Below are 26,731 nucleotides of genomic sequence, written 5' to 3'. Positions count from 1 at the left end.
TACTCGCCCGGCTCGAGGAACGACTTGGACAGACACACAATGTGGCTTACTAAATCACAATCGGGGCTAAGACACACTAACGGCTTCTCGTCGATGTCGCCCGAGCACACAACACAAGTTGAGCTTTGATTTGGGCCGTGATCGCCCGAGCCACACTTCAATTTCTTGCTGACCACGGGTCCGTAGCACACGGGCATGTGAAACGGCGGCAATTTGTCACTCTAAAAATTGACAACGTAAGACTCGGCGTGCGCTCACGAGAAACTACCGGAAAGTCACGTGCAAACTCCTGATTTAGCCAGCGTATCGTTAGCGGCAGCCGTAGCCACGGACCCACACGAAACATTTCGGCGAGCACGCGGAGGGCGTAATCGTAGACTGTCTCGCGCGCCTTCTTCCTCGGCAGATGACTGAGACGTCGAGAACGATTCGGATGTTGCCAGGCCCACTCGAACTACCTCAAATTGCGGGAATCGAGTCAATTCGGAAGCGGTCTATACGTACCCGTAGTGCTGTGATGTCGTTGGGAAAGCCGTGCACGATTAACACCATCGTCCTGTAATTTTCTAAGCGTTAGCCAAAAATGCGCGGCGACGGGATTTACCAAGGGCCCCTTTTGCTTGTTCTCCACGCGCCGCCCGCCTTTTTGCCTTTGTTGTGCTGTTTAATTCGTCGATTTGGGTCCACTGTGTAGCCGATGTAGGTGCGGCCTTTGTATTTCGGGTTGAGGCAGTACAGCAGGTAGACTCCATAAAATTGCTCAATTGTATGAACATTATCGTCCATCTCACCAAGTTTAAATAAAGCTAAACTAAAACCACTATCTCTAAATCGAAGTAAAATAGGGTTATGTGTCTTATGACAATTGACAGATTTCAGCTTTTATACATAGGGCGCATTCAGGTATGCTTCAAATCGAGCATACGTTTGTTATTGAAGATTACTTCAATTCAGGGATTTTTCTTTTTTTTCTCAAAACTGCCTTTATTTCCGCTAAAACATAAAACAGGTTCTTTTGCATAAATGGTTCCCTAACTTTCTCATGAAAACATCACTTTTCAAAAAACCTCTCCACCAACTCTACAAAACTAAAACATACAGGGTGCTACCTAAAATCATCCTAACAAATTTTAAAATTCAAAATTCTTATTTGTTCCACACACTACATTTACGCTAACCACTGTTTAAGCTGCATTGGCAACCTCCTGTTTACAATTAATGAGTGAAAGTATTACGTCAACTTTACACAAAGGAATCATTCGCAACGCATTAAATTCGTGTGTAAGTAGTGTCGCCATCTATGTAACAGACGATTGAAGTACAAAAATCGGACCCAATCCTAATGGGGCAAGATACTTTTTTCTGTTCTCCACATAGACGTAATAAAATCAAAACAAAAAAAAATATGGTTATGTTGACTGTCATATAAAAGCACGCCAAATTTTTCTGCGTTAAGTATTAATTTTCATGATTAATTTTTAGTATTGTGAGTGTTACCATTTAATATACATGGCTTAACGTTTAAGGTTGTGAATCAAGGACAATTACACGTAGAATTCAAAAATGCATTCAAATACCGGGGGTTCTATTTAAAAAAATGTACCATTTGGGCGCCCTACTTTGTGGGCGCACCCTGTATAATTCCAAATATTTTTAAAATGTGGAGAATATTCGACCATATCATAATACAAAAGCTCTCTATCGAAAAATCTTATCTTCAAGGCATTAAGTTACTCCGCGCAATCGTTGGCTCACCCTGTACAAGTAGATATATTTTTCTCAGGTCTTTTTTATTAAACTTTTTTTTTAGTGTTATTGTTTAAATCAACATTAGTTGTGCTGTCCTTAGAATTTTGTTGATTAAGTTTTGCAATAACTGTAGGTGTTATTTATTTATTTAATTAAAAAAAAAGGGACTGAGAGTAGGATAGAACATTAAGAAAACATGATGTATAATTTTGAAACGTTTTCCCATTGAGTTCCAAGAGTGTTTCAAAAGTATTTTAGGGAGCTTCTAGAGGATTTCTAGAAGTTATTAAGTCAAGTTCAAGAAAAATTCTTTATGTTTTGCAAGAGGCTTTATGATTCATTTAAAACGAGTAAGCAGCAAACTTTAAGCGTCGTAAGGGAGTTTATAGGATGTTCTTAGAGAGGGTTTTGAGTGCACTTTGAAAGAATCCATCCTGTATATACAACTTACGACGATACATACATTTTTTGAGAGTTGGCAACCATGCAATTTCTAGGCAAAAAAGCTTTTGATTATAGGAAATAAAGTCACTAGATATAGAAAGTACCGCAATCATCCGCCATTTTTGGGCAAATTTGCTACGAACTTAAAAAAATGGACAAATAAAATCTGAATAGCTGTCATTTTTTAACACCTAACTTCATAGTACTGTCATGTTTTATAAAAATATATACAGATATCTCCAAACAGGTGGAACAATCCCTAACATTAAAGTTACTAGATTCTGGTAACTTCGGCCATTTTTGGGCAAAAATCATGCGTTCTCTCTCTAACACACGAGCCCAATGGATTGCGGTACTTTCTATATTTAGTGACTTTAATAGGAAAAAGCTGCCTGCGCCATCTAGAAAGCACGAACGGAGGTTACGTTTGGCATCTTGTTTTGAATGGCGGTCGTGTACGCGTCGCTCCATAAATGTTTGTTGTTATTTTGTGATATTTAATGCAGGTAGTAATTTTTGCATTTATTTATATCGTATTTGTGTTTTGTATGCCGCATGTTATATTTTTTGTATGTTTCCATCTTTGTTTGGTTGCTTGGTTTAACCGCAATGCAGAATGAAATGTTTAATACCGTTTGTTTGTAATTGTTAACGTTTTTTGTGTTTGACATATGTTACCTCTTGAAGTCTACATGCTACTTTTTGTTTTCTTTTGTTTTTCTCTTCCAAGAGAGTTTCAAAGGACCTGGTAAAAAGTTTCAAGGATGTGAAAAGAGCTTCAACAGATTACTAGAAGAACGGTAGAACTGTAAGCAAACTTGGAGTTTATATATCGAATTTGAAGCAAGAGGTCAGGACTTTCGAAAGACCCGATCAAATTGCAAGAAAACTTGACAGAAGACTTAAAGCCAGATCTATAAAGCGAGTTTCAAGTCAAATTCAAGTGCTTTTTAGCACTTTACTTTAAAGCTTCAAAAGAAATAATTTCAAGGCTATAGATATAGGTTCAGGAAATGTTTAGTGATGAAGCTTTAGAAGAGTTCCAATGAAGTGTTAAATGGGTTAGTAGAAGGACTCAACGGGATCTTAAGAATGTCATGAAAGTGCCAGGGAATGCTTAGGGCATGCTACAACAAAGTTTCTGGAGTTACAGTTTGTCTTCACACTACAATAACGCGGAAATAAAATCAGCCCGACAACGTTTAAAACCGGAATGGCCATTCCCTCCAAAAATGCTAACCTGATCGCGATTAAATTTGAAATCGAAAAGTTTTTGATAGCAGGATCTTGCCCCCGAGATAGGTAACTTGCCCCTCGTCCACGGAATTCCAGAAGTATTCCAAGAGGATGGGCTCCCGGAGCTTTTAGACCTCAGTCCATCCTCTACCTCATAATTTCAGCCACCAATCACTTGCGATGCATAATTGGATATGTCCTGGAAAGTTTTTTTTATTGAAATACCATAAGATTCATTAAGATACGAAGTTCATGATTTATTTAATAATTAATCATAAGGTTTTTCCCGAATAGTTTACAAAAATACTGAGACTGCAGCATGCTTAAAGCCACAATAGACTAGTTAATGTCTTAAAAAATAAAATCACAGCAAACTGCAACCAAAAATTAATTCCGGTTCCATTTAATCTCTCTTGTGTATCCTACATGAATCTTCAATATGTCTTATTCGTTTCTTGCAAATGAACTTGTAATCGATTGGTAGGTCACACTTTTGGGATTATCGTGTCTTAGCAGGTGTCTTTTAAAATGGGTTTTATCATTTGTTCCGTAATCGCACCTGGCACATTTAAAATTTTTGGAAGTCTCGTGCGTTCCCAGATGACTTTTAAAATGGGTTTTATCGTTCGTTGCGTAGTCACAGTGGGTGCACTTAATATCCATGGAGCTCTTGTGCGTTAGCAAATGTCGTTTCAGATTGTAACTATGAGCGGTTGTGTAATCACATTGGTCGCATTTGAATTTTTTGTAAATGTCTCTGGAAATCTCGTGTTTAAGCGAATGTTTTTTAAGCTGAAATTTTATATGCGTCGAAAAATCACACCGGTCACATTTGAACTCTTTTAAAGTCCTGTGTGTTAGTAGATGATTTTTAAAATTGAATTTATGATTGGTAGCGTAATAACAATGACCGCATCTAAAATCCTTGGATGGCTTATGCGTTAACAAATGTGAGGTAAGTTTGAACTTGTGATTGGTTGCAAAATCACACTGACCACATTGGAACACTTTGGATGTCTTGTGGTTTAAAAGATGTCGTTTAAAATTCGAGTTATCGTTGGTTGCGTAATCACACTGGGCACATTTGAGATTTTTGGAACCCTTGTGTGTTAACAGATGCGATCTCAGATCGGATTTTCGATTGGTTGCGTAATTACAATGGGCACATTTAATACCTTTGAGGGTTTTGTGCGTTAATAAATGTGCCGTTAAACTGGACTTGTAATTGGTTACAAAATCGCATTGGCCACATTTAAAATTCTTGGCAGTGTCGTGTCTTAGCAGATGTGTTGTCAAATTACATTTCCGATTTGTTGCGTAATTACACTTGGCGCATTTGAAATCGTCGACAGTCTTATGGGTTCGCAGATGCGCTATCAAACTGCACCTGTTACTAGTCTTGTAATTACAGTGAGCACAAAAGAAATCCTTCGAAACACGCGGTTGATCTTCACTCTTGACATCATCCTTACAAATGAATGTGTCATTAGCATTACCAGCACCGGTCGTAGTTTCATTAAATTCTTGCGTTATTACTCCTGCAACATCAATTTCTTCTTTTACTTCAACTTTCACAATTGCCGACATTGTCACACACGTTTGAGATGTATAACAGCCACAAACTTGTTTTGTGACAACAGCGCCAAAAAAAAAAAACCGGTTGGCATATGCATGTAAGGACAACACATACAGGATGTTTCATGCTAACCGTTTGCCTGAAAATGTGCGTACCAACATAGTTTTTCATGAGATCTATCTCAAAGAAAATGTTATGTGATGGTCTCACTTCCGGTTTTACTGGATGCCGATAGCAACTTTCTTTTTTTAAATAGAGCAATCCGTATTTTATTCTATTTTCGAAATTTTGACTGCTTTTCTTTGTGCCCTGTATAGCTATGCCTCCGTTGACTGGAATTTCACAAATCAACAGCACGGATGAGAATATGATCAGAGCTGTGGCTATTCTTCCTGCAATATGGGGTTAGTGGAGCTGGAGACACATCCAGGTCTGCCATTTCTGCGCAATCTTCTACTGTTGTACTTGTGTGATGGCAGCAATCGTGAAAGTTGAAGTAAAAGAAGAAAGTGAAGTTAATGCGTCCATTGATGAAAAGATTTTAGTTAAGAATGATGACGCAGAAATAATAAAGCAAGAACTCGATGCTGATTATGCTAATAACGCATTCATCTTTAAAGATGAAGTCCAGAGGGACAATGAATCTTTTAGTGAACAACCTGAAGATTTCCCATCTGTTAATCAACCGCGAGTTTCGAAGGACTGTAATTACATCACTAGTAACTCGTGCAGATTGATAGCACATGAGCGAACCCATACAACTTTTAAGGATTTCAAATGTGCCCAGTGTAATTACGCAACGAATCGGAAATCTAACTTGAAATCACATCTACGAAGGCATACTTACAAAAATATAAAATGTGACCAATGCGATTATGTAACTAATTACAAGTCCAGTTTTTCATCACATTTGCTAACACATGCGACATCCAAAGATTTTAAATGTGTTCAGTGTGATTTTGCAACAAATCGGAGATCTACTTTGAAAGCACATCTACTGAGACATGGGAGTTCCAAAAATTTCAAATGTGGCCAATGCGATTATGTAACTAATTTTAAGTCCGGTTTGAGATCGCATTTGTTAACGCATAAGAAATCGAAGGAGTTCAAATGTCCCCAGTGTAATTACGCAACAAATCGGAAATCTAATTTGAAATCACATCTACTAAGACACGAGAGTTCCAAAAATTTCAAATGTGGCCAGTGTGATTATGTAACTTGTTACAAGGCCTGTTTGAAATCACATTTGTTAACGCATGAGACATCAAAGGATTTCAAATGTGCCCAGTGCAATTACTCAACAAATCGGAAATGCCATTTGAAATCTCATCTGCTAAGACATACATGTAAGACCGCCAAGGAATTTAAATGTGATCAGTGTTATTACGCAACCAATCGGAAATCTAGTTTGAAAACTCATCTACTAATACACGAGACTTCCAAAAATTTCAAATGTGGCCAATGTGATTATGTAACTAATTACAAGTTCAGTTTTAAATCACATTTGCTAACGCATCAGGCATCGAAGAAATTTAAATGTGATCAGTGCGACTTTACAACACATCTGAAAATTCTGCTTAAAGGACATCGGCTAGTACACAAAATATTCAAGGATTTCAAATGTGCCCGGTGTAATTACGCAACAAATCAGAAACGTTACCTGAAAACGCATCTGCTAAGTCACGAGACTTCCAAAAATTTCAAATGTGGCGAATGCGATTACGGAACTAATTACAAGTCCAATTTGAAATTGCATTTGTTAACGCATAAGTCGTCCGAGGTTTTCAAATGTGCCCACTGCGATTTTGCAATGCATAACAAGTTTCAGCTTAAAAAACATCTGCTAATACACGACGTTTACAAACATTTGAAATGTGACCAATGCGATTACGCGACAAATCGGAAATGCCATTTGAAATCACATCTGCTAAGACATAAGATTTCCAAACAGTTCAAATGTGACCAATGTGATTATGTAACGAATTACAAGTCCAGTTTTACATCACATTTGTCAACGCATAAGTCATCCCAGGATTTCAAATGTGCCCAGTGTAATTACACAACAAATCGGAAATGTAGTTTGAAAATGCATTTACCAAGGCATGAAACTTCTAATAATTTCAAATGTGGCCAATGTGCTTATGTAACTAAATACAAGTCCAGTTTTGCATCACATTTGTTAACGCATAACGACATCCAAGGTGTTTAAATGTGATCAGTGTGATTTTGCAACACATGGCAAAATTCAGCTTAAAAGACATCTGCTAAAATATCTAAGGATTTCAAATGTGCCCAGTGTAATTAAGCAACAAATCAGAAATATAGCTTGAAAATACATATGCTAAGACATGGGACTTTCAAAAATTTCAAATGTGCCGATTGTGATTATGGAACCAATTAGAAGTCCAGTTTAAAATCGCATGTGTTAACACATAAGGCATCCATGGATTTTAAATGTGATCACTGTGATTACGCAACCAATCTGAAATCTATTTCAAAACGCATCTGCTAAGACACGAGACCTCCAAAAATTTCAAATGTGGCGAATGTGATTATGGAACTAATTACAAGTCCAGTTTGAAATCACATGTCTTAATGCATAAGCCATCCAAGGTTTTTAAATGCGGTCATTGTTATTTCGCTACAAATCATAAATCCAATTTGAAAAAACATGTTAGGACACGAGATTCTAACAAGGTTCAAATGTGCCCAGTGTGATTTTGGAGCTCGTTTAAAACCTTACACAAGCTTAAAAAACATCTGCTAATACACGACAATTTACAGAAAAGTTGAAAATGTGGCAATGTGATTACGCAACCGGGTATAAATCACAGTTTATACAACTTAAAGCTACATTTACATTCAATTCAAAGTCCAAGCCCAATTTGTCAAGTCGCAAAACACCATATACATTAAAGATTTGGCGGCAAATTTCTAACCTTAAAATATTAATGCTTAAAAGTAAAATACGAGTTAAATAAATGAATATTGTGCAAAAAACTGTGTTGTTAGGATCTCTGGACATGGCTATAGGTTCAATTGCATACCGAAATTTTAAAAAAGGCAGTCTCTCGTAGTATTTTATTGCTATAATCTTTACTGGTTTGATTGCATATGGCAGGATAATTACATATTGACTTTAAAAATAATTCATCATTAATCTGAGGCAAATAATTTTCTTTTCCCTTCTCTTGGAGATCCATTTCGACTACCGCGTACTATCACATTTGTACACAAACAAACTGAAATACTGTCAAATTCTATACCATAACCTACAAATTAAGATTACGCTTGAAGTTTCCAAGCACCCTTGGCCGAATTCGAAGTGGACTTCAAAGCGCACTTCGAATTTGTGGCAATGTAAATGGTACAATGGAGACATCATATGTCAAGCACACGAATTTGACATCCAATTGGTCACGGAATTGAATGTAAATGTACCTTAAAAGTTTTTGACACGAATTCCTAACCTATAAATGCAAGGATATTTTTGCTCAAATGTTAGATTAGTCAATATTTGTAACTGAAGAGGAGCATAATCGTGCAAGTACTTCCACTTGTATTTAAATTATTTTCATAATCCAAACAAAAAATACATAATTCGAATGCAAATGTGCACTACGTAAACTTAACCATACTTTGATTCAATTCGCGCGTTCTTTCGTAAAACGTGATCATACGAATCACGATCTCGAAATCATGATTGCGAAGTAGCCGAAAGAAAGCGCCTATTATTAGGGTTATGAACGTCATTCTGATTGCTTTCAAATTTCGTTTGTAATGTTTTGACAGGAAAAGGCATTCTCTAGAAAAACCACACAAGAGATAATCACCATATAAACATAACAAGTGTCCACAGTATGCAACAATTATTATATACTCTCATCGATATCTGACAAAATGTATGTGTGGGGTAGTACCGTGCACGGAGAGTTGGGCCTTGGTGGTATCGAAGACGAACACATATTAGCGCCGCGACCATTGGAGTGGTTTGGTGCCAACAATATCCAAGAAGCAGCCTGCGGCGATTCCCACTCTTTGCTGCTAACGAAAGAAGGCAAAGTATACTCGTGCGGAAACAACGACTATGGGCAATTGGGACACGAACAGCCAAGAAAAAGGCCACGTATGTCAATGTGTAGTATGTAACCATTCTCACCAAATGTGCTCCCCATGCTTATTATTTTTTAATCCTTCGATTGCTTAATGTAATTTAAACACGCCGTTTTTAGATCAGGTACTTGCCCTCGACGCGTATCGGATATCGCATGTTGCTTGTGGACAATCCCACTCGATGGCGCTTAATGAATGGGGACAAATTTTCACCTGGGGCTCAGATATTCACGGACAGTTAGGACATCAACTCGGCCAACAGACTCAACCAGTTCCAAAAATTTTGAAAGCTCTGGCTACACTTCATGTTGTTCAAATTGCGTGTGGTCATAAACATTCCATTGCCTTAACTAGCGGTAAGTTTGTGGTAGTTCGTTTTTTGATCACTGGGAAAAGAGAAATGTACTTATATGTAACTCAATACAAATCGAGATACAAATGCTCAGAAGGGTAAAGTTCAGTCATTGTATTTAAAACTAAGTTAGTGTCAGGTATTGTAGTTTTTATGGGAGCCCTTATTTTAACTGAATAGGAATTTTAGAGATGACATGAAATTTAATACCAAGTATAATACAATAACTTTCCTTGTGGAAGGGCACGAATATTACTAATGATCTCATATTTTAGAATGATATCTTTGATAGCATAGCTTATACACACAAGCCAGATAAAAATGTGTTTGTGTATTTTTTATTTCCTGTTCACCTCCTTGTTTATTTAATTATTTTTGATTTTACCTAATGGTAAAATGCTCCTTGTCATTTATTTGTTTTAATATCTATAATAATGTAAAGAAATGAAAATGTTTTAAGCTAATAAATTAAGAACCAGCGGCCAACACAGTTAACGTGTTCACCAGAAGGATGAAAATTAAGAGATTATAATCTTGGTAGCTTAATCAGACATTGAGGTAGGTTGCGTCATCATCGCCTACATCTCTAAAAAGATGTGATTGTAATGTGTGCAATGTAGAAAAAGTCGTCAGGTGATGAGGATTCATTTTGTGAAAATTTTCTTTTCTTGTCGCCGAGATTGTCACCCTGAAGGTGATGGCATTTAGTAACTATGCAAGTGTAATACATGTATTTTTCCAGAATGAGTAGCACTTTTGAAATATAAAATAAAATAATGCATGTCGGTCTTTAAGAAAAAAAGTTGATGATGGCCTCAAAATAAAATTTGACCATGTCAGTTCGAGGGGTCATCCATCAAGCAAAATACTGTACACCAAATAGCGATTCGGCAGTATTTACTTGTATTGCCAATAATGCTTGTACTGCTGCTGTATTGTTTAATGCATAATATGAAATGGGTTAAGTGGTAGAGCAGACTACAGTATTTTACTGTGGAACTGAACTTCGCCCCATTTCACCATTTTAAACTGTATTTTTTTTCTTTCGTCAATTTAATAAAGGCATTATTATTATTATTATTTGATTTTCCCGGTCTTGCCGGTTCTAATCCTAGTCAAACGGACTATTGTCAAGTCTGGCTAGTTATTTTTGAGGAAAGTTCTGGTGATGCTGCAGGTTTTCAGTATGACTGCCTTCTGAACGTTATGATGAGTGTATGTATCTAGATCAAGTTGTTGTAAATGTTTTGTGTGTGATTCCTGTTGTTTAACTGTGCTAAGACGTGTAATTTTATTGGGTGGACCTGTTTTTGTAGTGCATGTTGCGTTACTTGTATTTATGGTGTTTCTTTGTTCTTGAGGTTGTATCTGTGTGGTTGCTTGGGTTATTGGTGGAGACGTTACAGTATTTTGTGAGCCTGTAGTGCTGTTAAGGTTGTTGCGTTTGGGTTGAGTACGAGTGGGTTGTGATAACGTGGTGTGTTTCTGAGAAGAAAGAGTATTGTGTTTTTTAGTTATTTTTATTATTCTTATTATTATTATTGATTGTATTAGACGTGTGAATGCCCAATGGTAAATTTCTTATTTATGGACAGATCTTACAAAAATGTGAACAGTAGCACCTTTTGGTAAAGGAAAACCTATCGATTATATTAAACGTGTATTTTAAAAAAACGCGGGCATGCGCAGAGATAGATTTCTAATTTAACCCATCATACTCATAAAAAAAATTAAAAAAAGTAGCACCTTTTAATAACGGCTGAAAATTGCTACATCGATTAGATACTTAACTCAATAAAAGGCGAAGCGGTGCGTGAAAAGTAAATGCAGCAAAAGGAAAGTGCTTGGACTCAACAGGTGCTACAGTGCGGAAAAATTAAGTTTTGATCATTGTTCTTTTCGGAGTGGTATATTAATCCCGAGGAGTTGACCGCTGGGCAAATGTGGTGTACAGTCCCGTGGAAATGATGAGCAAATGTTGGACAAATGTAGCAAATGTAGCAAATGTGGAAGAAATGTAGCGAATGTTCAGGGAATGTGGCAAATGTTGAGGAAATGTAGTTAATGTTTATTAACTATGACATATCAATGCGAGTATCAATGATTTGTAAATATAAAGATAAATGTATACCAGGCGCTTTCATTTCGTGAAAATTATGCAAAGAAAGTGTTTTAACATTCGTTCATGTAGTGCAGTCGTAAATAATGTGCTCGAGCAAGGTCATGGTGTTCTATTACACACCATGAGCAAGGTGAATTAATAACGGTGGCGGCACTCCGACTGTTTTATACAGGGTCATTCTGGACGAGCGTCAGTTACAAAGATATGGAGAACCTTTGAAAATGACACTAAACTGATAAATCCTTTAAGGGTTTTGGCACATGATGAATTGAACTAAAATATTTTCAAGATGGCGCCACACTTCCACAAATACCGGAAGTAGCCATCAATTTTGTTATTTTAAATAGGGACCCCCTATTTTTTCTACACTTTCGAATTCTACGTCAAATTTGGAGTACAACGATACCCTATAGTTGACCCTTTGCTCCAAGGGCTTCGTCGATAATCAAGTTTTTATGTCAAAAATGGAATTTGCAGGGGTAATTTTAAAAATTTATTATTCGAAAACGGTGAGAGATATTAAGGAAAGATCGACTTTTCTTATGGTATGCGTAACCGTCTAAAAAGTGAGACTACGTCACTCTTTCAAAGCTCTCAACTTTTAAATTTTTAAATATTCGTAACACCATTTTTTCAAATGGCCCCCCCCCCCCCCTCACATTTTTTTCTTCACTGATGTCCTTTTTCCGAGACTTTTAATTTGATACAAAATGTCAGAGGCTGCTTCAAACGGTTTCCAAGATATTCCATGTTTTAGTCACTTCTTGTAGCAAATTGATTAATAAAAATTAATAAATTTTTTTTAATTACCCCTTCAAATTCCATTTTTGACATAAAACCTTGAATTTCTTTATTCTTTAAATATTCCAGCTATCATAGTATAAACTATATCAGTCTCGATATCAGTGTCGTCAAACATATATAAACTAGTGCATCTACTAACAGAGCAATCTACACATATAAATAAAATCATAAAAGGTCAAGTTAAAATACAGTAAAACACTTAAGTAAAATAGACAAAATATCAAAGAATATTAGAACACCAATCAGTAAGTAGAAACTCTTCAAAAGTGTAAAAAGCGTTAATCTTAAGGTAACTAATCACAGCATTTCTTAATTAGTCGATTTATCGACGAAGCCCTTGGAGCAAAGGATCAACTGGTTGTACTCCAAATTCGACGTAGAATCCGAAAATGTAGAAAAAATAGGGGGTCCCTATTTAAAATAACAAAGTTGATGGGCACTTCCGGTATTTGCGGAAGTGGCGCCATCTTAAAAATATTTTAGTTCAATTCATCATGTGCCAAAACCCTTAAAGGACTTATCAGTATAGTATCATTTTCAAAAGTTCTCCGTATCTTTCTAACAGTCGTCAAGAATGACCCTGTATAGGAAGTGCGTGTACCAAATCTGCCCTCGTATATTGCTGACCTTCCACGTTGAGATAAAACGCCTAAATCTCCGTACAATATGCGCATGCGAAAGAAACGTCAAAGTTCAAAGTTGCAATTTGTTATTAATTAAAATGTAGGTTAGGTTTTCATCACAGGCTATTATAATGAATAAACATATTCGTAATGTACATTTAAACTCGCACTTTTGAGGTTGTTATACCAAGAGCCATGTTTCGCTGCAGCAGTATAAAATCCGAAAAGGACAGTCGTTTTTTTGTTTCTATGATCATTAATAAGATGATTCTGAAGTTGTAACTCATACAATGTGTTGATGTACCTACCCATTGGTTACACAGGCCAACACGATTTTTGACTTTGATAGGAGAATATGAAATTTTGATACATTTATTGATAGTTAGACAAAATAATATATAGGGCCTGAAAAAGTTTGCTTTTGTATCCAGGAGAGCCGTTGACCAGTATTTTAGAAAATCCAGAATTGAAATTTTTATTTATCGATAAATCGAAACAAATGTGTATGAAACTTTCACTATCATATCCAATTTAAAATAGTAAAAAAAGTTTAGTAGTGAATCCTATTACTCTTTTTTCCGTGTTCATAAGTACTCTCACTCTCACTAAACCCAAAAACAAAATATAGTCCCCCATCACACTTTCGTTGTATTTATCATGATAATGTTGCTCAAAGTTCATAATATCTTGATAACACGTTCTACTCATTTTTCTGAGTAGGTACGCCCTCATATAATAAATAATAATAAAAATAATCATATTTATTTTTTTTTTGCAAAAAATTGTTCACCTTCTAAAGGTCTTTTGTAGTTACTACAAGCAACATGTGAAGCCCAGGAGGTGTCTAGATTCCGAATGGGGCAGTTAAAATAGGTTTCGTAAGCTTCATAACGTTTTTTACAGACATTTAAAAAAAATTTTAATAAATATACCATAGACACGAACTTATAAGTTAAGATGTACTGCTAATGCTGAATTGACAAATGACACCTACATGGGGGCAGCCATGATGTGCACTTACTTGGCGCGAAATTCAAATCAACTAATAAACAAGCATTAACCTCACGTTTTCTAAATAAATTACTGTGACACATGTCATTTTCCAAGACTGCAATAGTCTCAAAACTTGAGCACTAGGAAAATTCCCTAGAAAATAACTAAAACGTGCACATCATGGCGGCGCCCATTCTAGGGCCATTTCTACCTCTATGCAACTGTTTGATCAGCAGTCCATCTTAATTTAAAAGTTCGTGACCATAGACCACATAGGTATATAAAAATATGCATCAGCATCATATTTCCACTTTCTTGACCACATTTTAACCTCTATGAGTCTTCTAGAAAATATTCAAATGACCCGCGCAAATGCTTGTACATATATTTAAATGTATGTAGTACCTCAATGATGAGCAAATGTAGCAAATTTCTGGTAAATTTATAGCGAATATAGCAAATGTTGTTTTATGTAGTAAATGTAACAAATGTTGTGGAAATGTAGTAAATGTAGCAAATGTGGAAAATGGCAAATGTGGTGTACACAATTTTGCGCAGTGGTTACCCCCTCGATTGATCCCTTTACAGAAAACAATTTGTTTTATCTACAGGGTGGTTTTTTATGAGAACACCCTTTATTTTAAGAGATTGAAAAACATAGATCAAGGTGTCTGGATAACTCTTTAATTGCACAACCTTTCCCTAATTTGACCACCTTTGTATCTTGTATGAGATAATAATAATAATAATAAAGTTTATTATCCCAACAGTGATAACACCAATTATAGGGCAATATTAGTGACAACAGTCCGAGACAATAGCAGTATTAACATACTTAAGTGACAGATGGCAAAAGACAGTAAAGAGCACGTCCTTAGTTATTAAAGTGGTTAATTACATTCTTCGAAAACTGGCCATAGCTATCATTAAATATATCCACATTTATATTACAAGATAATATTTGATTACAAATTTTCGCCATTTTATGAAGAGGAGAATTTGCTTGATGATAAGTGTTAGGCTTCTGACAATAAACAAATTCCCATGATAGACATTTTTATCCTTATCTTGGACACAGTGTATACAAAAATTTGCGTGCCACTTATTTTCCTATCCCATAGTACTGCTGTAATTTTTTTAGTACAATGGTTCATTCCCGATAAAGAAAAACAGGTATCAACTATACAGTATGTTTATTACAAATAAGCTTTCTTACTTTTCGACATACTTGACTTAAAAAATTCAATTTTTTGCCAGTTTCTTGGTTTTTGAGAAGTTTTGAATTGAAAAGTTAAACTTTATTTTATTTTTCTAAAATTTCATTTTTCTCGAAAAGTAAACCTCAGAATGAAAAAAAAAGAGGCGTCTTGATGAGATCTATAAAAAAGTATTATACACTTTTTGCGTCAGGTTCAAAATAAAGGCGCCAGAGGGCATTTTCTAAATGTTATAATGGACAAAGATAATTGCAATGACTATTAAAAGTAGTCAGAAAGTCAAGTCAGGAGTTTACCTGACAACTAGTTTATCGGCGGTAGTATGTATTTTAGTCCAGTCAAATTAGCTCTAAAAGTAGTCTAAACTGGATGTTGTCATTTCACTGAACGAAACCAAGCGTATTCTATGTAAAAAAATCCGCTGAATCGGAAAATCATAGTCCCCCCGGCCGAAAACGCCCGGAACATATTGTTATAATCAAAAAACGAAGAAAAAACGGGAAAATGTCGTGTTTTTTCACATGTGATTGCCAATATCTCGTTAACTATTGCTCTGAGGGAAAAAATGAATAGAAATGAACTTGTTTAAAATAAAATTTTCTATAAGATACAGTTGGTCCGGAACACTCATTTTCAACTGTTATTGATTTTTAGGGAAAAATGTAAAAACAGTAATCTCTAAAATTAACACTTTGTTATTGTTAAGTAAAATTCATTCGATCTTTTTGAAAATCCGTATTTAGTAACTACTTTTGATAACAAAACAATATGACAAACCAGATCGGCGTAGGTTTCATACTCATTGATTAATTAAATAAACAAGTAGAAAAAGAGATGCTTTGTCTTTCAAACTAGGGGAGTACAAGAGTGTTCTCAATTTTTTTATACATATAACCCTAAAACAATCTTTTCCAATAATTGTCCCGATGATTCCTGCTAATCGACGGACTGTGCAATTTTTTTTTTCAAAATCCGAAGAATTTTCTTAGTTAACAAATGGAATAACTCCCGAAATATAACAAAAAAAATATAACTCTATAATAGGCGAATGTAAAGCTCTCGGAAAGCCGCGCAAATCTGATTAATAGTTCACGAGAAATCAGCTTTTGACTTTGAAGCCAGTTTTCGAAACAACCAAAAATGATTTTGCAAATCGAGTCGCACTGATCGATTCTTCACAGCGCGATCTTTTTTCATGCTTCTATTTCACCAAAATGAATGATTTTTATTAATCCGAGTGCCAAGGGCCGATTATAGAGCTACTTTTCTTGTTAAATCTCGGAAGCTATTCGATTTGTTAGTTAACTAAAAAAATTCCACAGTCCGTTGATTTGCAAAAATGACCGGGACAATTATTGGAAAAGATTGTTTTACCGTTCCACTATGTATAAAAAAATTGGGTACACTCTTGTACTCCCTCAGTTTGAGAGACAAACGAGGAGACAAAGCATCTCTTTTTCTACTTGTTTATTTAATTAATCAATGAGTATGAAACCTACGGTGATCTGGTTTGTCATATTGTTTTGTTATCAAAAGAAGTTACTAAATACGGATTTTCAAAAAGATCGGATGAATTTTACTTATAACTCTCGCCAGGAGAGATTGCCGGTCACAGCACACCTTGTGCCAATTTACAATCTATGTTTTTTTTTAAAATGCGAGCGACTTCTGGAATAGGATCGTGCCAATATTGAACGAAAAGACTTTTCGTTCAACATTGGCACGATCCCATCCCGGAAGTCGCTCACATCTTTAGAAAAACACAGCTTGTAGACCGGGATCAGGTCTTCTGTGACCGGCAATCTTTCCTGGCGAGAGGTTTAGTAATAACAAAGTGTTAATTTTCGAGATTACTTTTTTACATTTTTCCATAAATAACAATAACAGTTGAAAATGAGAATTCCGGGCCAACTGTATCTTATAGTAAATTTTATTCTAAACAAGTTCATTTCTATTCATTTTTTCCCTCCGAGCAATAGTTAACGAGATATTGGCAGTCAAATGTGAAAAAACACGACATTTTCCCATTTTTTCTTCGTTTTTTGTTTATAACAATATGTTCCGGGCGTTTCCGGCCATGGGGACTATGATTTTCGGAATCAGCGTATTTTTTTACATAGGATACGCTTGGTGTCGTTGAGTGAAGTGACAACATCCAGCCCAAACCGTAATTTGACTGGACTATTTGCAATTAACATGATCAAATATTGTAGGCGGTGACATTTACACTTGGGGTGCGAATGATCACGGTCAGTTAGGAATTGGCACAACCACACCTTCAGAACCAAGTCCCACACTGGTTTCCGCCCTGGCAGGAATCCCCATTGCGCAAATAGCCTGCGGTAGCTATCACACGTTTGCAGTTTCCAAGTCGGGCGCAGTTTTCGGATGGGGTAATCCTTGCATACTATGATTACAGTTAACATTTTTTTTACTCAGGGAAGAACTCTCGCGGTCAATTAGGGTTGAACGACACCGTCTCCAAGTCTTTTCCTGTACAACTTCGAACTCTTAGGTCTATTAAAGTTAGATCCATTGCTTGTGGCGACGAATTTTCTACCTTTTTAACTTTGGACGGTGGAGTTTTCAGTTGTGGTGCCGGAATGTATGGTCAACTCGGTCATGGGAACACGGCAAATGAGATACTTCCAAAAAAGGTAAGAAGTCACTGGGAAATTAAACCAGTTTCTCAGTTCTAAACATACAATCCTATGTATACTGTGACTCTTCTTTCATCTTTTGGACTCTTGCTAGTATATGCTCTATTTATTCTTTACGGGCTATATACATTGCAGATTTGCAGGATTTCGATCCTCAGAACAATTATTATAGACGCAATGTTTTTTTTAAACAATATGTGTTTCTGGATGGTTCTGTCAAAACAAAAGTACTATCAAGTTAATGTTTACCTAAATTTTTTGATAGGTTTTAGAATTGATGGGCTCTACCATAACTCAAGTAACATGCGGCGGTCGTCACACTTTAGCCCTAGTTCCTTCCCGAAGTCGAATATACAGTTTCGGTTTAGGCGGTTCTGGACAATTAGGCGGAAATAATCCGGCCAACGCCGTAACTCCGCAAGTTGTGCTTGGCCCGTGGGTGTCATCGAGCGGATCCTCTCTAATCAATCACTCTAGTCAACCGCAATGTGTGATATATCGAATTTTTGCGGGCGGAGACCATTCGTTTGCAACTGTTACCGATAGAAGCGAAGACATTTCTCCATTCGACTCTAGGGAAATTCAGCCGAAAATGCAGATTCTGGAACTAAATTATGAACACCTGCACAGCTGTTTGACGATACCATCGAATGGAACGGTTGATCAAGAAACAATGCTATACTTAGAAACTGTATTTAAAAGTTTGGCTTGCATTAATGGTTCTTTTTTGCTAAACAATGATGAGCACTACTGCTGCTCGAGCAAGCACCACGGCATTAATTTGGAGATGACCGAAAAAACGTTTTCTTTGATTGGGCAATGTGAAAATCAAAGCATCAAGGATTTGGTAAGTGAAGCATTACAATTTAAGCGTGTAAAAATCTTGTCCGTTATTTAGATTTGGGCTTCCGTCACTGAAGATCTACTAGGAAAATTAGTTTCATCGCCCCCTGACGTGGAAACACTACGAATTTATCTCTCATTGCCGTTTTATCATGAATTTAATAACTGCAAACAGTACCATAAATTGCACAAGAAGTTTGCACATAACGTATTGAGACTGCAGCCGGCCGCGCAACGAGTGGTCGCATTGTGGTGGAGCACCCTCAGATTTGATTATTTTGAACGGCTGGTCAGCAATTTTAAAAATGTCGTCTGTTTTATCATTAGAAATCAAAATATACAGCCTAATAAGGTAGTTTTTATAATGTAGTCAGTTTATACACCGCTTTTTTCAGACAATTTCCTACGATGCGAACTTGGTTTCCATGCTAGATGTTTTGATGTTTCTTCATAAGATTAATTGCAACATGGAAAAAACAAAGATTTCGTATGACACCTTCCATCTACCAGAACTGTCCGAGTTCTTGGATGTTCGAGTTGATTATATTTTATGGCTTACTGATAACGTGAGTAGGCTACTTCCTGTGTTGAATAAAATTCGTATAACATTATCAAACCTTCTGGAAATATTCCTAAACAAATTCACTCCCAAAGGCGAAGAAGTTTTATGTTTAAATATTATAAGTTGTTTTAAAGCAACATAAAATTGTGCATTGGAAAAAATTATAAAGCTTAATATAACGGTACAGTCTTGTGTCCATTGTACCATAAAACCTTTGTTGAAAGGAAGAATGAAAACAAGCATGTGGCAATACCTTTGTGAGTTCTAAGTAAATTTAAGTTAATTGATAAGACTTTTATCTTGGCACTTTCTTTATTGATCGGAGAGTGTAACCAATGTTTATTTATTTATAGTTATACCACCGAAAGTTAGGTCTTTAGGTGAAGTCCAGGGGGCGTGTTAGATGAATAATTCTTATATTAGTTCCAAACCCTGTAATACAATTTACTAACGGCAGGTCTCATAATCATACAATACAAGAAATTGATCGCACTACGATCTCGCTAGTTTTTTTATCTCGAAAAATGCACACTTATCGAAAATATACACGTTGTTATCGCTCTTATTCCAGTCATAATTTTGTTCACGTTCGCTATAAAGCGCTACGTATGGAAATTTCCCTATGTTTAACACAATACAAATTCAAAACTAATTTTTGAAACCGCAAAGCGACCTCCTCTTACCAAGACCAGTACCCCACCCTGTACTTGATTAATATTTACTACAATACGTGTATAGTACAGAACGGAAGTAGAACTTACGCATATATCTTAGGAAAAGTTTGTGACATTATTGTAAACCATTATGGAAAGGACAATGGCGTGGTAAAGAGGAAGATAAGATCCGAACTGGTAAGAAAGATCGGGAAGTGGACCAGTTCTTTCGATTTTGAAGGTAATAAAGTAGTTCATTCTTCAACGTTAATTTTTCTTTAGTTATACCTGATCGAAATTTACAATTGAAAGAGTTTATGGATGACAATCAACGTGCAGAACAAAATGTAAGCCCTAACAAAATCTAGATAAAGTATTCCAATATGGATGACAGTTTTGCAGATTTAAAAACTGACGAAGAATCCTCCAACACCATCAAAGAAATGACATAATAGTATATTCTATAACGAATAAGGGTATATTCTGCGAGAGTGGAAAGTTCTTCACTCGAGCCGAAGGCGAGCGAGTCTCTGCCCATTTTTCTGTCTGGGACATATTTCAAAATTTCTATCAATTAAGGCGCTCTTCTAATGCCACCCAATCCAATCAGCCATGGTTTCCTGCAATTCAATTAATTAACTACGGTTAATTATACTCGTTTAATTTGCTGGATTAGAATTTCCAGATACTTAACATTTAATTCAGATGACGTGCCTCCAAAGTTAGGAAAATCCTAATATATACACCAACCAATTGAATAATCAGATAGTAATACATCTCGACACTTATCAGTCACTTAGGTGGAAAACTATAAATGAATGAACAATCGTGTAATACATTGCATTCTATACTGGCTGTGCCTTTTTCCAGTTTAAGTCTAATAAAAATCTACCACATATGGAATCTTTGCTAATGACAGGGTTCGCAAATAGTCTCTTTTTTAGACATTGGTCTCTTTTTTCAATGCTGGTCTCTAAAAGTCTCTATTTTTCGTATTTGGTCTCTAAAGTCTCTAAATTTTGCATGTTAAAAAAGTATAATTCATAATTGACAAACCGCAGAAATTTTACTGTGCATTTTTAGGGCATTTTTTAAGAATTTAAAAAAAGGTGCTATTGTTTGCGTTTTGTCCGTCCGTCCGTCCGGACCCACTTCTGCCGTTTCGAACTACTTATAGGATAATGGTATATACCTGGAAGGTGTGCCAGACGGCCGTCAAATTTCGCTGTCTAAAAGGGTGCCCCCTCCCCCCAGGAATTATTTCCCGAGATGCTGTTTTTGAAAATAAAATGTTCATAACTTTTATGTACAGGGTGGCCAACTAAGAATGCGAGGTACTGTATCTGAGAATCTATCCATCGTAGAGGCTTGCGGTAAAAAAATTTATTACTAAAACGGCCACGAGAAAAACCTGGAAAATATTTTTAAGTTTCTGAAATGGCCACTAGGGGGCGTAACTGCAATCTGGAAACTAAAAAAGTGATGTTTCTGTGAATTCCGCTATATTAACCTAACAAAAAAATGTCCGGTCTTTGAAGTTGACGATAATCTGAACCTTTTTTGTTTGACAATTTTTCCTGTATCTCTTAAAATGAAGTGGTGGGGGGTATTCAAAGGTTTCCGTAAAGAACACCCTGTATCTTCGAAACGGCTGAGCCGATCTAAACAAAGTCGGGTTAGTTCAAAAGAGCCACTCTTCAGCTACAAATATTATACTATTTGAAGTTTTGTTAGTTTCACATATCACCGCTTTTTTATGAAAAAAAAATCAAACCAACGCATTTAATTTTTTTGAGAAAATTAACCATTTCTGTCGGAATGTCTAAAAAAGCCCTCAAGCGGCGATTGTGAAACTAACAAAACTTCAAATATTATAATATTTGTAGCCGAAGAATAACTCTTTTCAATTAACCTGAGTTTGTTAAAATCGGCTCAATCGTTTCGAAGATACAGGGTGTACTTTACGGAAACCTTTGAATACCCCCCACCACATCATTTTTAGAGACACAGGAAAAATTGTCACTTATAATTGCACAAGAAGTTTGTATTTTACCGAGTAAATTTGGGTTGTTTAGGTAATGAAAATCTGTTGCCTAGCAATTAGACGAGAAAAACTGTCAACTAATAAAAATGCGACACCGCAGGTGGAGCATTTTTAGGTTGACAGTTTTTCGAGTCCAATTGCTAAAAGGAAACAGATTTGAATTGCCACAACCCAAATTTATTCGGTTTAAATACAAACCTCGAGTGTAATTCGGCAGGACAATTTAACGAACAAGAAATTCACCAAACTTATCAATTATTGACAGACGTCAAACTAGTCATATGGGTAAGGATAATGCGATTATTGGTTCGAAAATGAATAAGTGAAAAAACCACTAGTGCATTTGTCGCTGGAAAAGTTGCAGGTAACTTTTGCCGCTGTCAAAGTGACAATTACACTGCGGCTTATGCGATTTTTTATACATGAGTTGAATTGTCAAACAAAAAAGGTTCAGATTATCGTCAACTTCAAAGACCGGACATTTTTTTGTTAGGTGAATATCGCGGAATTCACAGAAAAATCACTTTTTTAGATTCCAGATTGCAGTTACGCCCACTAGCGACCATTGCAGAAACTTAAAAATATTGTCCAGGTTTTTCTCGTGGCCATTTTAGTAATAAATTTTTTACCGCAAGCCTCTACGATGGACAGGTTCCCAGATACAGTACCTCGCATTCTAATTTGGCCACCCTGTACATACGACAACCAATTGGTCTCAGATTTTGCATACGCATGCCTTTAGCGGTGCCAAGTTAAACTTTACAAAATGGAGGGGGGGGGTAAATACATGTTAATGAAAGGTTTCAACGAAAGGAATTAATTTCTACCAACCGCAGCCCTCTTCCTCGACCTATTCCCTTATACCTCAAGACCGAATTGTCTGAAGAGAAATATATCCATTGTTGATGGTTAAAAAAATGCTCTTTATCCCCACAAGAGTTGTGCACAACTTATACTTGTTTAGATATATTGCCGTTTATGTAATCTATTACAAAATAAATATTTTTTGCTTAATTTTGTATGGAAATTGGTTCTCGAAGGTCTCTAAATGGTCTCTATTTTTAAATATGTAAATAGAGACCAAGTCTCTATTTTTTTGCTAAAATCAGTTGCGAACCCTGTAATGAAACCAATGATATAATTGATTAACTCCTTGCACATTAAGCTAAATGTATCTTTTGTGTTGCCTTAAATTCGCATCATTTAGGAGACATTATCTTTATTGTTCTGCTCTATTTTCAGTCCAATAAATTGTTTCTATGCAATTATCCATTTCTGTTTGATGCGAATGCGAAAGTAGAACTTCTGCAAACCGATCAATCTATACAGGTAATTATACCTTATCTACCAGTGTAATTTGATAGGACTCTACAGATGCAATCGGCCATGAATGCTGCAGCAACAAGAGCTTTTATGTCGATGATGTTTCAACCTAATGCGCTTAGTGGAATACAGCAGTTTTTAGTACTTAATGTCACACGTGAAGCTATAGTAGCCGACACACTTAGAGAATTAATGGAAGTCGATAGTCACGATTTAAAAAAGCCCTTAAAGGTAGCTTTCCATTCTGTTCCCTGAATACTTTTCAAACCATATCACTTTCAGATAAAATTTTACGGGGAAGAAGCTGAAGATGCGGGTGGTGTTAGGAAAGAATTCTTCATGTTGCTGTTGCGTGAAATTTTGGATCCCAAATATGGCATGTTCAAAGAGTATGAAGAGACGAGAACAATTTGGTTTACAGAAAATCCTTTTGAAGATAGCGTGATGTACTTATTAATTGGTAGATCATTTCCTTGTTTGATTCTTACATTAAATTTTACGCTTGTTTAAGGTTTAATATGCGGATTAGCAATTTATAATTTTACAATAATTGATTTGCCGTTTCCTTTGGCCTTATATAAAAAATTACTAAAGGAATCGGTTACATTAAGTGACCTAAAAGATTTAACACCAACTGTAGCTAATTCGTTAAAGTCGATGTTAGAATATGGGGAATCTGACTTTGAAGAAGTTTTTGGCATTAATTTTGAAATCAGCAGAGAGGTATTTGGTGAACAAACTGTCGTCCCTCTCAAGCCAAATGGTGGCAAGATACCAGTAACTCTCGAAAACAAGTATGCTATCTTTAGTATGTGTTTAAAAGTATGCATTGAAAGTGTTTTAGAAAAGAATATGTCGACTTGTATGTGGATTATATTTTTAATAAATCAGTTTCATCTATGTACGAGCCATTTTCTCAAGGTTTCATGAAAGTTTGTGGTGGTCGCGTGTTACAACTTTTCCATTCGCACGAGTTGATGGCTGTAGTTGTCGGAAATGAGAATTATGATTGGCATGCCCTTGAAGAGTCTGCCGAATATAGAAATGGTTATTCTTCCTCTGATCAGACAATTCGGTGGTTTTGGGAGGTTATTCACGAAATGCCCTTGCAAGATAAAAAGAAATTTCTACTATTCCTAACCGGCTGTGACAGAATTCCAATTCAAGGGATGAAAGCAATTCAGGTACCAATCATACATTCAACACAAATAGTTGACTTTGTTTGTTCCAGATTGTTATTCAACCAACCGGCGATGAAAAATTCTTACCAGTAGCACACACATGCTTCAACTTATTAGATTTGCCTAGATATAAAACAAAAGAGAGACTGAGATACAAATTAATCCAAGCTATTCAACAAACTGAGGGATTTTCACTTGTTTAATGCTACTCTTGCCTTCTCACCAACAACAATAAAATCTATTTTTTATTACAAATTGTATCTTTGTTATTTTGTTGGAAATATAACAAATCAGTTGCTATTAGAACAATACTAAATCTAACGACGTGCCTAGTAGTTCATTTCACTTATGAAACTCCTAGTCAGAGATATGTGTTAAAGTGCAGCTGTAAGGGTGAACACAAATACTTTATAATGTTGTTATGAGTAATTAAATAAATTTGTCATACGTTTTACTGTAATGTTATGTGTCGATGATTATTCAAAACTGATTTGAAAACATTTTACGGTTCACCAACTGCTTACATATGATGCTAAGATACAAAAAAATGGAATCATAAAGGTGAACATTGTGGCTTTCGAAATGTCTTGACTGAATATTATGATCAGCATTGTCCTGTAGGCAGCCAATGACTATGAATGAAAAATAAGCCCATAAACAGCTTACACAAGTTGCAGCTCTAGGCACAAACAAAGAGCTATATGCTAAGACACAAGAGCTGCAGTCCGCACGAGACTAGCAAGCAACACGTACAACGAAGAATTAGAGTGTGTAAGTTCTTACTCCATGAAATAGTTAAATCGAAGCATACAGAGCAATAGCACACTGATAAACTTCCACATGAATCAGAGCTGGGTCGAGCGTTCTAAAAAACCGCTCGAGCGATCTAATTGTCTCAAAAATGCTCGCGAGCATCGAGTTGTTTTTCAAAGCGAAACTGCTTGCGAGTCGCTTGAGGTCTGTTAAAAGCGCTCACAAGCGAAAAAAAACGCTCAGGAGCGGAAAAACCGGAAAAAGATCTTGCGGGGGGGGAGGGGGTACGTTCAAAATAAGTAGTCCCGAAATTGATAAATTGAGTAATTCTAAGCAACTTTTGTTCTGTAGAGTTTTTTCACTAAGTCAATAGTACATATTCGAGTTCTTTGCGAGCGAAAATGTTCATTTTTCAACAAAAAAAACCACGTTTTCAGACGGTTTTTCGCAAATAACTCTAAAAGTAGGTAAGTATTATATCGAAAAAAGTATTCTTATCAAAAATATAGCTTATAAAGAAACAAACAAAATGGTCTATATTTATGAAGTCTGTAGATCCAGTAGAAGCAAAGTTGTGGCTCATGAAATGTAGGTTTTCATTCGTCAAATTCCAAATTGAGTACTTCAACGTGAAATAACCAAAAATGAAGCACTTTTCGAGGAAAACTTATGAACGAGCTTATGAATACTTTTTTAAAGTGTTTGAAAAAACCTTTCTTTTTGTTTTTAAGAAAAGTTCCTAGCATCAAAACTAAGTGAGTTACGCTCAAAATAAAGTTGGCCCTTTTTTTTGGTAAAAAAAATTGAGGAAATCACCCCCTAATTAGCACCCCAATTGTAATTAAGCGTTACAGCTTTACAGTTTATTTATGTATTGTTTATATGATCTGTAAGTTTGACTGGTGCAAAGTGCTTATTTTTGAAAAAATGTAGTTTTGAAGTAAAAAAATTTTGAATTTTGAAAAATTGCCTTTTTTTTCAAAATAACTTCAAAAGTATTAGTGATACCATGGCAACTGCCTCGCTCTTGCTGGCCTGGCGTTAATACCATTTGTACCGCTTCTTACAGATTTCAAGTAAACGGTGCAACGTGAACATGCGCTCAGAAAAAAAGATCCATAAAGATTTTCATTTTTGGGTAATATTAGTGTTCAATATTCTAAACAGTTTCGACTGCCAAAATTTACGTTTTAAACAAATCAAAGAAAGCTTGGGAAGTATGTTTTCATATATTTTCACTTGCCCATATTGCCCTGCAATTACGCCGCCAAACCAACTTCGCTTCTTGGTCCCAAAGTTAACGTTTATAGGAGACGGGTCCCCATATTCGCAGTTAAGCCCTTCAGATGTGTAACATCCAGATTGGTAGTCACAATTCGCATTATTGCTCCAGGCCACCGAAATTGGAAATTTGTAGTAAAAATACGGCAAAAAAACGACTTTTTCATTGTTTTTTGGACTTTCCAGGCGCCATAATGGTATT

General features: G+C 36.0%; 3 protein-coding genes across 4 annotated transcripts in view; 2 read left to right on the top strand and 1 right to left on the bottom strand.

Moving 5' to 3' along the window:
* Nucleotides 1–852, bottom strand: part of LOC116174638 (structure-specific endonuclease subunit slx1-like) — a 1,954-nt gene extending 1,102 nt beyond the window's left edge. The window contains exons 1-4 of the mRNA XM_031492579.1: nt 605–852; nt 505–556; nt 269–454; nt 4–221 (exon numbers count right to left, since the gene is read on the bottom strand). Of these exons, the coding sequence (XP_031348439.1) occupies nt 4–221; nt 269–454; nt 505–556; nt 605–786 (638 nt within the window). The 5' untranslated portion in view covers nt 787–852. The remainder of the gene's footprint in view (nt 1–3; nt 222–268; nt 455–504; nt 557–604) is intronic.
* Nucleotides 853–5,440: 4,588 nt separating this feature from the next.
* LOC116172908 (zinc finger protein 91-like) lies at nt 5,441–7,736 on the top strand. Its single transcript, XM_031490183.1, has one exon. The coding sequence runs from the start codon at nt 5,478–5,480 to the stop codon at nt 7,212–7,214; it is 1,737 nt and encodes a 578-aa protein (XP_031346043.1). The 5' UTR covers nt 5,441–5,477; the 3' UTR covers nt 7,215–7,736.
* An 885-nt stretch (nt 7,737–8,621) lies between these two features.
* Nucleotides 8,622–24,750, top strand: LOC116173394 (probable E3 ubiquitin-protein ligase HERC4). Of its 2 annotated transcripts, none has more exons than XM_031490839.1 (13): nt 8,622–9,131; nt 9,238–9,474; nt 17,443–17,622; nt 17,669–17,886; nt 18,155–18,736; nt 18,788–19,084; nt 19,128–19,298; nt 23,234–23,320; nt 23,366–23,545; nt 23,597–23,774; nt 23,826–24,108; nt 24,159–24,498; nt 24,546–24,750. In XM_031490839.1, exons 1-13 carry the CDS (start codon nt 8,906–8,908, stop codon nt 24,696–24,698), a joined length of 3,132 nt encoding a protein of 1,043 aa, XP_031346699.1. In that variant the 5' UTR covers nt 8,622–8,905; the 3' UTR covers nt 24,699–24,750. The 2 variants fall into 2 exon arrangements, with proteins under 2 accessions (XP_031346699.1, XP_031346698.1); XM_031490838.1 differs by having other exon boundaries at nt 8,622–9,146.
* Nucleotides 24,751–26,731: the final 1,981 nt, after the last annotated feature.

This window comes from Photinus pyralis, unplaced genomic scaffold, assembly GCF_008802855.1.
Source record: "Photinus pyralis isolate 1611_PpyrPB1 unplaced genomic scaffold, Ppyr1.3 Ppyr1.4_LG6, whole genome shotgun sequence".
Lineage (NCBI taxonomy): Eukaryota > Metazoa > Arthropoda > Insecta > Coleoptera > Lampyridae > Photinus > Photinus pyralis.
This window is presented reverse-complemented; position numbering and strand designations above follow the sequence as displayed.

Bases quoted from the DNA above. Each gene is read 5' to 3' on its own strand.
- LOC116172908 (XM_031490183.1), top strand. From the start codon at position 5,478: ATGGCAGCAATCGTGAAAGTTGAAGTAAAAGAAGAAAGTGAAGTTAAT.
- LOC116173394 (XM_031490838.1), top strand. From the start codon at position 8,906: ATGTATGTGTGGGGTAGTACCGTGCACGGAGAGTTGGGCCTTGGTGGT. The intron at 23,321-23,365 runs GTAATTATACCT...AGGACTCTACAG, and splicing joins AAACCGATCAATCTATACAG to ATGCAATCGGCCATGAATGC. The intron at 24,499-24,545 runs GTACCAATCATA...TGTTTGTTCCAG, and splicing joins AAGGGATGAAAGCAATTCAG to ATTGTTATTCAACCAACCGG.